Source organism: Corythoichthys intestinalis, chromosome 21, assembly GCF_030265065.1.
Source record: "Corythoichthys intestinalis isolate RoL2023-P3 chromosome 21, ASM3026506v1, whole genome shotgun sequence".
Taxonomy (NCBI): Eukaryota; Metazoa; Chordata; class Actinopteri; order Syngnathiformes; family Syngnathidae; genus Corythoichthys; species Corythoichthys intestinalis.
In genome coordinates, this window is record NC_080415.1 from 14,996,174 (window position 1) to 15,012,320 (window position 16,147).

General features: G+C 38.0%; 1 protein-coding gene across 10 annotated transcripts in view; it reads left to right on the plus strand.

The window, feature by feature from the left end:
* Positions 1-16,147, plus strand: part of LOC130909316 (ankyrin-3-like) — a 127,200-nt gene that overhangs the window by 57,662 nt on the left and 53,391 nt on the right. For 4 of the 10 annotated variants that reach the window (XM_057825615.1, XM_057825617.1, XM_057825614.1 and 1 more), the window contains 5 exons: positions 122-194; positions 4,905-5,028; positions 13,112-13,214; positions 15,006-15,050; positions 15,291-15,397. In XM_057825615.1, the coding sequence (XP_057681598.1) occupies positions 122-194; positions 4,905-5,028; positions 13,112-13,214; positions 15,006-15,050; positions 15,291-15,397 (452 nt within the window). Of the gene's footprint in view, positions 1-121; positions 195-369; positions 430-1,260; positions 1,297-4,904; positions 5,029-13,111; positions 13,215-15,005; positions 15,051-15,290; positions 15,398-16,147 lie in introns of all 10 variants that reach the window. The other 6 variants (XM_057825612.1, XM_057825608.1, XM_057825607.1 and 3 more) reach the window with 3 other exon arrangements.

The following is a 16,147-nucleotide window of genomic DNA, read 5'->3' on the forward strand; positions in this document are numbered from 1 at the left end:
CTTATCATGTATTGAAGTCGATAATAATTAACTATTTTTTGGGGGTAAGACAAGGAACCACAAAGTTAGGGAGTGTATACGTCCAGCTTGACAGCGAGAATGTTTTGTGTCATTTGTGCAGACGGTCACAGAGAAGCACAAGATGAATGTTCCAGAAACCATGAATGAGGTGCTAGACATGTCAGACGATGACGGTAAATCCTCGATTTCATCTGTATTGTCTTCAAAACTTTCTTACTGTCAGATTTTTTGCTTTGATGTCACACAATTTCAGCTCACTTTTATTCTGTTTTACATTTTGTCCATAATTGTTTCCTTGACTTCATTTCCTCTTTGACTCTTGCCTCCATCCTCATCCTCATCTCACAGCCTGTCGGGCCAGTGCTCCCGAAATGATCACAGAGGACTATTTGTCCGATGTTGATGAAGGTACTTGTCATCTTTTCATCCTTTTTATTACTTTTTGGGTTATCTGTCATTCTAATCATCTCTTATTGCTTACATTTCCACTCATAACTTCTTTTCTTGATTTTTTTTGGCTGGTCATGTTTTTGTTTTTAAGTGTCTCGAAGGGTCAAAAAGTCAACAAGTAGCCCTTGCTTTGTCAAAAGCTGTGCCTATGGTCGTCACGGTAACTGGTATTTCCAAGTTGAGTGTGAAAATTAGGTTTTAAGTGTGCCGTAATTCTTTCTCCTTTGTGTCAACTGACAGAAGAATGCCGAAAAGCTGTTATTGAGATGCGTGGGAACAGTTTTGGGGGTAATTCATTTTATGCTGCTTTTTTAAGGAGGGTTTACATTATGAAATTATTTCATCGTTCCAGTTTAGCCGATTCACCCATTCTCATATGGGTAGCAAAATGTAGCGAGTCAGCCTTTTCTCTCTGTTGCCACGGGAACGGCACACCGGGTGTTTGAATGGAGTGGGTGCCCATGTTTGCACTCACACACACACCCACACACTCATTTGATCTATTGTCAGTGTCGCTTCACACAATCTGGCTAAAGCAAACATGGATGTTTCCATTCAGTGTGGGACCCCAAGCACAGTGAAAATGTGAGTATGTAAATGAAACTAATAGACCAGATATATAAAAGCGGGCCTGCTGCAGCAAAATCGATGTTTTGTTTTTTTAACCAGGACGAAACCATCCGTTGACCGGCTTTTATCTGTTTAATTAGGTGACGTCACGGTTGAGGACCTTCCAGTGAATGACAAAACAGAGCTTAAAATGGTGTGTTTGTGCTTTTGTTCAAACAGAGATGGATTTTGGAAATGTCTACATCAGCTATTCGTGTAAGTCATAAAACTAAAACACCAGGTTTATTGCAAGCACTAACTCCAAACAACCACAATGTAGTGCGAGCGCTTTTTCATGTCTAAATTTGGCTCATGTGCAACTGTATGCGCACACAGACTCACGCTAGCTTACATAGCGGCAATGAATAACACACACACGAACACGCTCTCTCTTAGTATTGCGCTTCTAATTCTGGATGTCCCGCGCCCTTTTTATGTAAACTGTTGGTGTCGGCCTGCCACCAATGTTTTTTTTCTTCAAAATAAATTTACACAGCTAAGAACAAAGGCACCTGAATATTTGATTTAAAAGATAACATTCTTTTTTTATATGCGATGACATCACTTAAAATGTTTTAACATTTTGTATACTGTAAATGCGTATTATATTTTGTGGTTTGTTGTAGCTGCATTAGCCTGTTATTGTGTTATCTGTACTTAAAAAGGAGGCTAAAACTTAAATTTCTAAAAATGTTGAACGCCTTAGCAATTCAGCCGTTCAACATTTTGACTCGAGAATCAGAGGGTTAAAAGTATGGAATGTGATATTTTACCAGAATTAAGACTATATACATTGACGACAGACGTCCAATTCATTTAAAGGCAAGGCAAGGCCAATAGCACAATTCAACACAAGGCAATTCAAAGTGCTTTACATCACATGAAGGTCATAAAAATCACATAAAATCAAAAGAACGTTAAAGGCAATCGAAACAGGAAACAAAATTATACATTAAATCGCATTAAATTGAAATCAGAAATGGAAATAAAGCAGAAAAGGGAAAAAAATTAACAAATAGCCTGAAGTTTGAAATATGTAGACAGTTGTGGATATGCTGTGATAAACAATAGCGTTTTTAGCCCCGATTTAAAGGAGCTAACAGTTTCAGCACACTTCAGACCTTCAGGTAATTTGTTTCAGAGGTGAGGAGCATAATAACTCACCCTGCTTGGTTCTTGTTCTTAGAACATACAGAAGACCGTTTCCAAACAACCTTGGGGGTCTAGATGTTTCATAGGGATCCAACAAATCAAGCATGCAATTTGGTCCAAGGCCACTCAGTGTTTTGTAGACGAGCAGTAGTATTTTATTGTCTATCCTTTGACTGATTGGAAGCCAGTGTAACGATTTCAAAACCGGTGTAATGTGGTCCAATTTCCTTGTATTTGTAAGGACCCTGGCAGCAACATTCTGCACTAGCTGCAGCTTCCTGACTGATTTTTTATCAAGACCTGTAAATATACCATTGCAATAGTCCACGCTACTAATAATGAATGCATGCATAAGTTTTTCCATGTCTTGTTGAGTCAGAAGCCTCTTAATTCTGGCTATGTTTTTTAGGTGGTAATAAGCAGATTTAGTCACGGACTTTGGATGGCTATCAAATTTTAAGTTTGAGTCAATAATTACACCAAGATTTTTGAGTGGTCTCATTTTCTGAGAGTGGTCCAAGAATGGACCCTTGAGGGAATCCACACGTGAATAAACTGTAACTTTGAATGCTCATGTTTGAGAGTGTCAAGTTAAAATAGACACCAGTCTAATGGAAAATGTTGGTCTAATGGAAAAAATTGGCTGGTAATCTGTTGATTCTTTAATTAAACAGTGACATATTTTAAAACTATATACTGTAGTAATACTTAGCGGGAGTATATCGATTTCTGATTGGGATCTAAAGTACAGTGATCCCTCGTTTTTCGCGGTTAATTGGGACCAGAACCCGCCGGGATAAGTGAAAAATCCACGAAGTAGCGCCCCCCCACCAAAAAAAAAAAGAAAGAAGAAAAAAATATATATATATATATTTTATTTTTATTTTTATTTTTTCTTCTTCTTTTTTTGAACACACACAAAAATAAATTTGTGCCTTCAATGTATTTATTCAGATTTAGCATTGGAAAAAGATGCATGTTTTTTCACTTTTTTTCCAAAAGTAAAATAAAAAACTTTAATTATATGTATATATATATTTTTTAATAAATGGTTTTTAAGCACTTCAAATGTAATAATTATATGTTTTAACATGTTACTTTCCCACTGAATTATTGTTAAACAAGAATAAGGTAGAAAAATGCTTGTCTTTATTAAATGCTTCATCGAGTGAGTCCACTCAAATCCGCTCAAGCTGCTCACTTACACACAATGAGTTGCCACAGCAACTGTTTAACAAGATAAACGATGATTGACACATGCAGCGCTTTGAAACGTCGGGTTCCAGGCATCTGTGACAAAATCAAAATATAAAAATCAGTCAACCATTGTTAACTTTAATAAGCAGCTCCAGTGAACAGCCTGACGAACAAAGAGCAGGGAGAGTGAGGGAGAGAGGGAGAGTGAGACGATGCGATCGGCTCAGGACAGCTCATCTGTTTTTTTTTTTTTTTTATTAAAAAAAAAAAAATCTACGATGGACTGAGGGTGCGAAGTAGCGAGGGATCACTGTATTGCCTTATATGTCCTTATCAATATATTGTCACCTCCTTAGTTTATATATGGAAATTTTAAAGTAATTGTCAAGTACACTCACTGATCACAGGTTTAGGTACACCAGCATAATCTGAGTGTTCTGGTTTTATATGAATTACACAGTAAGTAAGTCAGCATATTTGAAAAAGTTATATGACTTCAGAATAGCATTTGAGAGAAAGTTTGCAACATTGTAACATCATTTTAGTGATAAAAAAAAACGTATATTTTTTTTATGACTTAAGAAAGCAAATAATTTAATTACATAGATATTTTCAAGTCAAAAAGCCAATGTGGTCCGTGTAACTGACCGATCATATTAAGTCTTAATATGTACTGTATAACTACTCTATTTTCTGTACCACTTTATCTTCAAGTGTTAAAATATTAAATGAAAGCCATTGTTTTTGTAAAGGCATCATTCTAAAATGTGCCTAATGATTCGCCCGGCGAGTGTGCGTGTTTGTAAATTCGTGCGCGACTTTATTTAGTTAGTTACAGGCAGACGCTCGCTTAATCAAGTTAGACAACTTTACTGTGAGTCACACCCAGCTTGCTATTTGTGTCCTACACACACTCACACACAGAGTGGATTATCCTGGAGGGGGGGGGGGGGGGTGTTAGGCGGGAGAAAGCGGATCTGTTTGCATGATCAAGAGACGAAGGGAGAGCGTTCCAAAAAAGTTGGGGGGAAAAAAAAAAGCATTGGATGAAGTGCTTCCGAGGCAGAGGTGAGTCACGGTACATCCCAAAAAGAAAGGCTTGGAATGTCACCAGATGGGGTCTGTGAAAGTTTAGGGAGGGGGGGAGGGTGACAGGGAATGGCGGGGGGGTCTGCTGCTGGAATTCCGTCCCCCTTTCATTCTCTTTTGCCGGTCTGCGTGCACTTGCCGCCTTCTCCGCTTTCCCAACTCCTCCTCTAAACTCATCATACGAGCTTGCACAGCAACAAGTATACTTCTAACGGTCTCTTTTTGGAAGTATGCCTCAACTGATGTTTGCTGTTCGGTTGCCGTGACGATTTGGACTTCTTTAGGTCTGGAGCATGTGCTGTTTGATGTGTCATTCCTGGTGACATCCCTGAAAAAAATGTTATCATCTCCTGTGTTTTTATTTCATTTTATTGTTGGCGCTCCAGGCGACGACGCCATGACAGGGGACACGGACAAGTACCTGGCTCCCCAGGACTTGCGAGAGCTGGGCGACGACTCACTGCCTCAGGAGGGCTACATGGGCTTCAGCGTGGGGGCACGCTCACAGAGGTAAGATGACGCCTGTTGAGACAAGCGATTAGGTACACCCATGAGTGTAGTGCGATTTCATTTGAACTTAGATTTTTGTACACGGTATACACTAAGTCGCTTTTCAATTGAATTGATGTATTACAAAAGACTTAGTATAACATAAGGAGAACTTCTCAACTATAAATTTCTGTCTATATACCGTGTAAAAGGTCTTGAAAATGCTTACATTAAAGTCTGTGGTCAAGTCAGGAGAAGCCTATTAGAAAATTGAATTTTTTTTCGTGGTTATTCGGAGATCGGTAATTCATATGTTGGCATGTATGTGCTGATTCCCACATGTGTGCACTCTTATATGTTTTCCCTTGGTAGAAAATATATATTTTTTAATTAATTGAATTATACAGAATATAGGACACATTAGTTTTGGAGCAAGTTGCTAATTCATTTTTTTTTTTTTTTTTTAAAGATTTTTTTTGGGGGGGGGGGGCAGTTTTGAGAAACAAACAAAAATACAGTGGTACCTCTCCAGACGAATTCAATTCGTTCCAGGACCTGGTTTGTAAGTCAAAATGGTCATATGTCGAGCGGGATTTTCCTTTAAGAATACATGCCCCACTATTTGAGAAGTACTGCCCTAGTACACAGCATAGGGTCTCCCTCAATGCTTCATATGCCTGGCGGGTCGCCAGGCTTTTCTTGCCACCCCCTCTCCAGGCTAAAATAGTAAGTAAAACATACTATATAAAGTACCGTAATTTCCCGAATATAAGGCGCACCCGTGTATAATGCGCACCCCAAATTTACTTGTAAAATCTAGAGAAAATTATTGTACCCGTTTATAACGCGCACCCTAATTTTAGAAGAAAACAGAGCTTGTGTACAGATACAGAGATGTCATTTTACTGACTGGTGAAACACAGCACAAGCATAGCACATTGGTAGTTCAAAACATTACCGTAAACTGACAATATTTACGGTAATAATATGATTTGACAACTTCTCCAACTTACCAGAATCTAGGAGAAAACAAAACAGATGTGACTTTTCTTTTAAAGGCTGCTGTATAACTTGTTCGTTTCCTCATGATGAATAAATGTTTCTTCCATGGATTGATACGGTAAAATGAAAGTGAGAACGTAAGTCGGAAATCCGTGAGAGCTCATAGCTGTCAACACGACAGTAACAAAATGAACTATTGTTATTTGGGTTTGAGTTTCCCGAGGGACCGATATAGTTGACGGACACAGGAAGTGTGTGTCCTTACTAGGGCTGTCCCAAACGACTAATTTTCTCCCGATTAGTCAGCCGACTATTTTTACGATTAGTCGACTAATCTAATAATAATTTTTTTTTTTTTTTTTTTTTTTTTACTAATTTAGCAATGACATTTTTGTTGACGCTTATCAATTCACAAAAAACATTGGAACACTCAAATTATTTATTAAAGTACAAATAAACACGTAAATAACAATAATAAATCACAAATAAACAATGAGTTCAAATGCTGATAGAATTAACTAGTGTAGCATCCCGATTGAAAAGATGGTCTCTTAAACTGATGGTTTACAACTTTTATTCCATCCTTGATGTAAACACACTGTAAGAGCTATGGTGCACACAAATAAAGCAACACAATTAGAAATTAACAAAAACTTTTCACCTTTTTCCTTTTAAACCTTATTTATATATCAATGAATTGCCTATATGAATTGCCTTTACCTTAATTTATTACCTTATCATTGACAATCTCTCCCTTGAGTGCAATCACTGTATATACTGTATATATTTATGACCTTTTAACCTTATATAATTTTCTATACCATAAAATAAACCATAACATGAAATAAACCTTTCAATTAGCATTAAGAACAATACTAATAGCACTTATAGGCCCATTGTCAATGAAACATTATTATTTAGTAAGGCGACAGCACCGTCTGGTGTACAAAAAAAATAAAAAAATTTACAAACTGCGTGAAGGCGCTTGAGGTGTTTATTCACGGCCGACGTGCAGCCAAGCTTGGCATTGAAGAGACAGGACAGAAGAGTGTACTCTCCTTTGTTTCTTTGAAATAAGGCAATGTTTTGGACACTCTGGTGCGCTTTTTTTGGCTTTGTGCTGCTTTCCCCGCTTGCAAACAGAGCATCCGACATTCTAACTTTCCACGCATATATTTTTTTAACCCTTCATTAACCGTCGACGGGATGTTGTGCTCGTCGACGGATTTACGTCATCGATGATGTCGACTATGTCGACTAGTCGGGACAGCTCTAGTCCTTACATTTGTTATGGTCCGAATTGCGGAGCTGCAATAAACGTCGACTCAAATGAGTTCAAGAAACTAAATTCTGTGCTTTATGAAGAGTGAAAAAAGCTGAATTTAACACAGACGAAATCATTCGGCCGATTAGAGTGAAGTATTACCGAAACAAAACGGTGACATCACGTACCGTAATGGTCGGCAACGGGTCGCCGCATACGTTTCTTCAACACAACGTGGCCGTGTCAATGAAAAAAAATCGGTTTATATACATATGTAATACATATATATTTCTGTCTCCATCCATGTACCCGTTTATAATGCGCACCATGAGTTTACAAGTTGATTTTGGGGAAAAAAAGTGCGCGTTATATTCGGGAAATTACGGTATACAGATTTTAACTGTGTCTGCTGATAAGGTTGAAAGCGCAATGGTCGATACGTGAACAGACCTCTCACCAGTTCTGCCATTGCACTGACAATTCCTGAACAGAGTAGTGAGCAGTGTTGTTATGAACGGCGTTAGAGGATAACTGTTACTAACGGCGTTATTTTTATCAGTAGTGAGAAATCTAATTAATTACTTTTCTCATCTTTGCAATGCCGTTACCGTTACTGTGGGGTTAGTGCGTTGCTGCAATTTGGTTGAATATTGCAAACGCGATGCTAGGTGACTCCAATAATACATGACTGCAGCCAACAGCCTACAAACTATGCCCACATGATGCTACAGTAGATATCACATGTATATAGAACTAGATGCGAAATGACTCTGCAGCATTACCCCATGTATAGGGAACTAGATACGAAATGACAGACTCACCGGCGTTACTAAACAGCTGCCATCTTAAAGCAGTAGACTTCTCAGGAAGGCTCTGTTGTCGAGAGCCTTCCTAGCGAACCTAAGTAACTTTTATCTAAAATACTCCTAAATCAGCAAAATCTTCACTAGAATCTTTCTTTAAATGACGAAACAATTTTAAAACTTTCACATGTCGAAAGTAAACAGAAGGGAACTCATACAATAACGGGAACAATTTTAACAACCTTAGCGGTTGATTCACAATATTAATTGACTTTCAAACACAGCAAAGGTTACAATCTAATTATCGCAATATCCGCAATACCCTTGTCTCCAGTTTGGTTTAGGGCAGTACTTCTCAAATAGTGGGGCGCGACCACCCAGGGGGGCGCCGAGCGATGCCAGGGGTGGCGCATGTGACCTCGGGGAACATGCTTTTTTTTTTTTTTTTTTTTGCCGTACTAGAATAAAGTGTAGTGTACTTGCACATCCACTCAGTGGGTGGCAGTGGCGCTCTAATTTTCAAAGTGCGCGCAGTATTTTTGAAGTAAGCAAGAGCAAACAGAAGAGAGATATGAAGAGCTGTGCGGCTGTGCCGTTTTCCGGCCGGACTGACGCAGCAACCCACTGTCTTCTCCGGTTCTCACGTGTCCGCCCGAGAAGTGCCATTTTCGGCTTGGGATCGTCACGACAACCGCCCTCACCTACGGTTCTCCCTCGGCCGCCGAGAACGCGCTTTTTTCCGGGCCGTTTGCCTTTTGGCTTTGACATTTAATACAGTGGTAGATGAGGAAAGACTACTGTTTACTGTGTCTAAAAATGATTATAGCGGACAGCCGGAAGCCAAATCAATTAAAACGCCACTTAAAGACATTAGACCCCAATCTCACTGATAAGCCGCTTGGTTGTTTTTCAGGGAAAACGTACCGAATATAGCCAACAATCGTCCCGCTTTGTCAGTGTTATATAAGTAAACCAGTAAGCACTGTTAGCATGCTCAGTGCAAAATAACCCCACACCATTGCAAACTGGAGGTGATACTGTGAGCAGCAAAAATAAAAACTGTCCTTCTGTCCAAAGACACCCTTTTTTTTCCTTCTATTCAGTTTTGTTTTTCGGTCAGATTTTTTGGCATATTGTCCTAATGAGTAAATGTTTCTAATCAATTTGAATTTGTTATTGTTTACTGATTTTATTTTTCAGTATCAAATGGTCAAAAATGTACCTTGAGTGTATTTTTACAGTTTGGATGTGATTTTTTTTTTTTTTTTGTAATTCAGGCAAATTGATGCGCGTTAAGTCTTTTCTGTTACAAACAAAACAATGTTAATAAAGTTATACTTCATAAGTTGATCCTGTTATTTTCTCTAACAGAAAAAAAAGACACAATGTGAGGCAGACGAGTACTTATTATAATATTATTGACAAATGATACTATTTAGTGGCGGCAGAGTTTGGGGGGGGCGCGAAACATTTACGTCTTCCTTGGGGGGGGCGTAACAAAAAATAATTGAGAAGCACTGTACTAGGTGTTCACTGTATGTGAGCACCCGTTATCCAAAAGTCTCGCTGTTTCCATAATTTTGTTCGCCATGCATAAATTGCTGGACATGAAGATGTATGAACTTTTGGGGTTTGAAAAATACTGTATAATGCCTGCCTTAGATAGTATGAGGTCCCAGTTTTATTTGGTTTAAACAATGTTATATTGGTATGTCTAATAACATTTTGTCTCTCATATGAAATCAAAACTTGTGTTGTAGTATGATCCGTGTGGTTTGTTTAGTACGGATTCCTACTATTTTATCATGTCTATAAGAGATTTATTCAATGTTATTAATTCGAGTTTATTGTCAATACGTTATTTTGAGAGGTTTCCATAGCTAAAGTGCATTTTTACTTGTGTGCACTAGCTGTTTCCATTCACAAAATGGCTGCAAGAGGAGAGGAGTTTATTCACAAAAGCTAATTAGCCTGATGCCATCCATAAGTAATGATGCGTCGTCCCATTCACTCAAGGATGCGCCGATCTTGTTTCAAAGGGCAAATGTATTTCTCTGCAAAAATATTGACACTTATGCAACATTGAACGGGCGGTGGGAGGGGTTGCTGGAATGGTGCGTCACCAAATATCTAAAGAGTGACACACTTTTTGCCAAGCAACGGGAAATTAGAAACATTTTCGATTACATGGCCATAACATATGAACATATTTCGGGGGTAAATGTTAACCAAAAAAAAGAAAAATTGAAAAAATGTGTGTGCGCGACCTCATCTCGATCCATCCTGCTTTTGTGGCTCATGATGTTATGTTCTCTCCTTCATGTTCACGCGTTAGTCCCAAAGTCAGGTAAGGTTGACGGCATGCTGCTAAAGCCCCCAGAACCTCCATACTATTCCCCAACATCCCCATTCTAATCCTCTTAATCTAGAAGATGTAGTAGCGTTCTGGTGTTCGTTTGATTGACTAATTTGTTAGTCGTGTTGTTGTGTGTGCCATCTTAGTGTGGTGTTGTTGTTGCTCGCGATAGCTTTGTTGTTTGTTGTGATTTTTATGCTTTTCGTTCATCAAGCTTCCGGGGACCCGAACAGATTTTCTTGCCTGTCGCCCAAATAAGGACGTAGTATTGTTGTCCTTCAGTTTGCATCATGTAGTGTGTTGCTATATAAATATCATAGCTATAGTGGTATGAAAAAGTATCTGAACCTTTTAGAATTTCTCACATTTCTGCATAAAACCACATCAAATGTGATCTGATCTTTGTCAAAATCACACAGTTGAAAAAACTGTCTTCTTTAACTAAAACCACCCAAACATTTACAGGTTTTCATATTTTATTGACGATAGCATGTAAACAATGACAGAAGGGGGAAAAATAAGTAAGTGAATCCTCTGCATCAGGAGACTTAAAGATCAATTAAAACCAATTTTTACCAGACAATTTAACTTAGGTGTGAGCCCAGTCTTTTATGAGTGGTTTAAAGCTGCCCTGCCCACTATAAAACGCACACCTGGTAAGAATTGTCTTGATGAGAACCATTGTCTGATGTGCATCATGGTTCGGTCAAAACAGCTGATTGAAGACTATTCAAGGATTGTTGATTTGTTGATGGGAAAGGATACGAAACCATCTCTAAAAGTCTGGATGTTCATCAATCGATAGTTGGATAGGTTGTCTACAAATGGAGAGAGTTGAGCACTGTTGCTTCTCTCCCAAAGAGTGGTCGTCCACCAAAGATGACGCCAAAACTTCAGTGCAGAATACTCAGAGAGGTAGAAAAGAACCCTAGAGTGTTTGTGCACACATCAACTTTATGTAAAACTATGGCCAAGAATGGTGTTCATGGGAGGACTCCACGGAGGAAGCCACTGCTGTCAAAAAAAAAAAAAAATGTCGCTCGTTTGATGTTGACAAAGAGGCACTTGGACACTCCACGGAAGTTTTGGCAAAATATTTTGTGGACTGATGAAACCAAAGTTGCTGATTAACACACAACGTCATGTGTGGAGTAAAAATGGAACAGCTCACCAACATCAACACCTCATCCCCACTGTGAAGCATGGTGGAGGGAGGATCATGATTTGGGGCTGTTTTGCTGCTTCAGGGCCTGGAAAACTTGCAATCATTAATGGAAGAATGAATTCAAAAGTTTATCAGGATGTTTTGTAGGAAAACCTGAGGACATCTATCAAACAGTTGAAGCTAAAAAGAGGATGGATGCTGCAACAAGACAATGATCCAAAACAAAGAAGTAAATCAACTTCAAAATGGTTTCAGAAGAACAAAATACACGTTCTGGAGTGACTAAGTCAAAGTCCAGACTTGAAACCCATTGAGATGCGCGGCATGACCTAAAGAAAGCGATTCATGCCAGTGTCTGGTTCAATTGATTGCTTGCAAAGGGGGGGGGGGGGGGGGGGGGCACAATATATTAAATGTCATGGTTCACTTTTTTCCCCCTTCTGTCATTGTCTGCATACTATCTTCATTAAAATATGAAAACCTTTAAATGTTTGGGTGGTTTTGGTTAAAGCAGACACTGTTTTTTCATCTGTGTGATTTTGACCAAGATCAGATCACATTTGATGGTGATTTTATGCAGAAATGTGAGAAATTCCAAAAGGTTCAGATATGTTTTCATACCACTGTAAATTAATTTATTAGAATACACTACACAGAGTGTTAGGGGGTTAAATTGCTTGATGAAGTTAATATGTTATGTTTTCAAATGTCAAATTAAGTTTAGAAAAGGTCAAATTCAGTGAAGCTGTGATCCTATACAAGAGCTGTGTTACAAATGCCAGCTAATTATTAAGTATTCATATTTCTGCTATTGTAAATGTCAACAATAGTGCTTTCCTCCTGTTGAACTAAATATTAGCAGCACCTCTGCAGCACCTAATTGTTCGGCATCGTGAACATTTTATTAAAAACACAATACACAAAAATGAGAACAAGTGCGTTAAGGGAAGTGTGCACGTGTTGGATGAAGTCAGTCATCCCCAATACACGTTGCCATGGCAACAACAGCAGATTTTGCTGAGTCATTTTTCAGCTTGTGGAGAGAAAAGTTCCGTCATTCATTATCCGCTTCTCTTTCATACACTGCATCACTTCATTGGAGCGCTATCATGGTTGACAATCGCACAACTGGCCCTTTTTAAAAGTCATTTTCCAAGTTCTCTGTTGTTCAAGGGGACTTGCAGAGATCCACAACAGCTCAGACTGCCTAAAAACCATGTTTGTTTGTTGTCGGAAGGTCCTATCATAGCAATCCCAGTTAGTTGAAAAGTACTTCAAACTCAAGTGTTTTTTTTTTTTTTAAAGAGTTCTGGTTCCTGGAAGCTGCATGCATTTAATGTGATATTTTCCCCCTCTTTCTGTTCACTTTCACCTCTCCCTATATACCTTGGTCAACTATCCTCCTGCTTACCTGCTCCTCAACGCTTCCTCCCTCCCTTCCTTCTTCCGTCATCGTTGTGGCTGTTGTCTTGGTATCCTGTGAACCTGCACACCGCTCCAACCCCGTGCCAAAGCCTGCGTTCCTTCAGTTCTGACAGGTCCAACACGCTCAACCGAAGCTCGTTTACACGAGACAGCATGATGATTGAAGAGATTCTAGCACCCAGCAAGGACATGGTAGGTAGTATCAATTCACTGTGCGAAATGTGCCTGGATAGTTAAAAACTACCCAAGTCTTTAGAACAGAATCAGCAATGAAAAACACTTTCAATCCCGAATTGATGTCTAATTATAGAAAAAACAACTACTGTAATTTTCGGACTATAAGGCGCACTTGACTATAAGTCGTCACCCACCAAATTTGACACGAAAACGACTTTTGTTCATAGGTATACCAATCTGGACTATAAACTGCAGCTGTGTTCACTGTTTTATGGGATATTTACGCCAAAAGATATTAACCGGTAACACTTTATTCGACAGCGGCATCATAAGACCAAATGAACCGCCATGAAGCTTTGAACCAATTGGCTGCACAGCTTCATTGCTTTAAGAAGCTTCATTTGGCCATCACTGTTCCCTTGGGAGAGACAGTCAACCTCTGCTGCCTCCTTCTGTCAACATTGTTCTCGTCCAACATGCATTGCAGTGCTACAGATGTAAATAACAATCAGAATTCATGTTCTGTGCTAATTATTTCTTCAGTTACTGTTCCAGTTGTTTCATTAATTGCTGGTTAAGGTATTTGGTAACACATTATTTGACAGTGGCGCCATAAGGCTGTCATAAGACAGTCATAATAATGACATGACACTAGTGCTGCAACGATTAATTGATTAACTCGAGTATTCGATTAGAAAAAAATATTCGCATTGAATTTTGTTGCTTCGAGTATTCGTTTAATTAAAGTGGCATTGTAATGGTTTATTTTGAAAGCATTTGCATTTCGTTTTATTAATTAGGGTGGATACACTACCCTCTGGTCTACCTCATTTCACATGGCTAAATCCAACTGCTCCCTGTTCAGACCAACATAAGCTAAGTTTTTGTTTGAGCTCATGTTTTTTAATCCATTCGTAATTTAGATTATAGGTATATTTAGCCGTTTTTTTTGTGGGAACATGTGTCTGAACCATTTGTTAGGAGCATTGTAAAAAAAAAAAAAAAAAAAAAAAAAAAAAAATCATTATATATATATATATATATATATATATATATATATTATTTATATTATTTATTATACCGTTTGTGGCTCAGCTCAGGTATTTTAATTTTTCATGTTCTTTATCCGATTACACGAATATTCGAACTAACTAGTTCTTCGATTAATCGACTACTAAAATAATTGACAGTTGCAGTTTTACATGACACTGTCATGAGCATTAATGAATGCTTATAACATATGCCATTTAATGTCATCCGGCCATTTATCTTACTTTAGAATGGATGTAAAAGTTAATGACATAATTTGCTGGATGACACTTAATTGCATCTGTCATAAGCATTCATTAATGCCCATGATACTGTCATGTCATAATAATGACGGTCTTATGGCAGTCTTATGACACCACTGTCAAATAAAGCGTTACCTATTAACCCAAATAAATCAACAAATAAGATCCACTGGACTACAAGCCCCAGGATTCAAAATGAGAGGAAAAAGTAGCAGCTTATAGTCCGAAAATTACGGTACATGTGTATTTAAAATAACCCCATCTGTTTTGCTATATTATTTTTGTTGGTTTCATGTCCCTTTAAGCAATGGAAATTTTAACACAAATGGTAGAACAACAAATGTATACAAATAATACATCACCATATTTTATCTTCAAAATCCAGGAAAAAGTGATAAAGGTTCTAGGTATCCATGTGACAAAGGCAATATTGTGTTCATTTTGTTCACAAAACATCAGCGAACATTTTTGTTAGCTAAGCAATGATAAACTGTCTACTCCCACACTGCTGCAGATGCTCTGTAGGGAGAAGTCTTTCACTTTAGAACACCACAACAAGGTACATGTTGACGCAACATCACTTTATTCTTGTTTATCTGCCTTATTATGTTCAGTTTGCATTTATATACATCACTCATTATCACTACAAAAGCTTTTTTGTTTCCTAACTTTCACCTCAAGACACAGCGATGCCATTCTATTCATTTTTATGTTGCGCGCATGACTTTTTAGCAACTTTATCTTTGGTTGTTGTTGGTGATACTATCTTGTATATAACTTTACTGTGTGGTGTTGGCAGCACTTAGCGGTTGCCAAAGACTGCGACAACGACTCCCTGAGAAGATACAGCTGGACACCAGACGCTATGGATAATGTCAACCTCGTCTCCTCGCCAATCCACTCCGGGTAAGCAAGGGCTAACTTTGTCTGAATCAATAAGTTTGTTGTACGGATTACACAGTGGATAGTTGCTTTATAACATAATTGAAGATACACACAAACACAATGCAATACCATTGTAAAATATAAGGTTGATAAATATTTTTTTACGAGCTACTAGTTTTAATGTATTTATAACTGTTTTGTATAGGTTAAAGTGTATCCGCTTACGCGAGTTAAATAGGCATGTAACTGTACACCCAAATACGTTTGTATGTACTGTATAAATTATACTTGATAAAATGCTAATTGCTAACAGTGGACTGGATTTTCCACTTAATTAAAAAAGATCAACGTAATTGTACACAAAATGTTAAAGTGCATAAAATCTTGTATCTAAGTTGTACCACCTTTCGAAAATTAAAATAGAAATATACTGTTAAAGATAAGTTTAGCATTTACAATTTATAATCTTTTTATGACAAGTGTTAAATCAATATTTTGTCTTCCTTTTTAGGCTGAAATTTTTTTTTTTTTAGTTTTCCAGAGGCTGCAACATCTGCAAGGGCGTAGGTTTGCATAGGGACGGAAGGGACAAAACACTAGCAATTTTTTAGGATGCTCAAATTCTCCCCACCAACTTTTAAGCAACCTGATTTGCGTTATATATTGACTTCAGTTTAGATTGTCTTCCCATATGTTTTAATTGTTTATTTTCATTATGTTCAGACTTACATGTACTTCTTTTCACTCACTGAATGTGTCGGTCCATTTTTT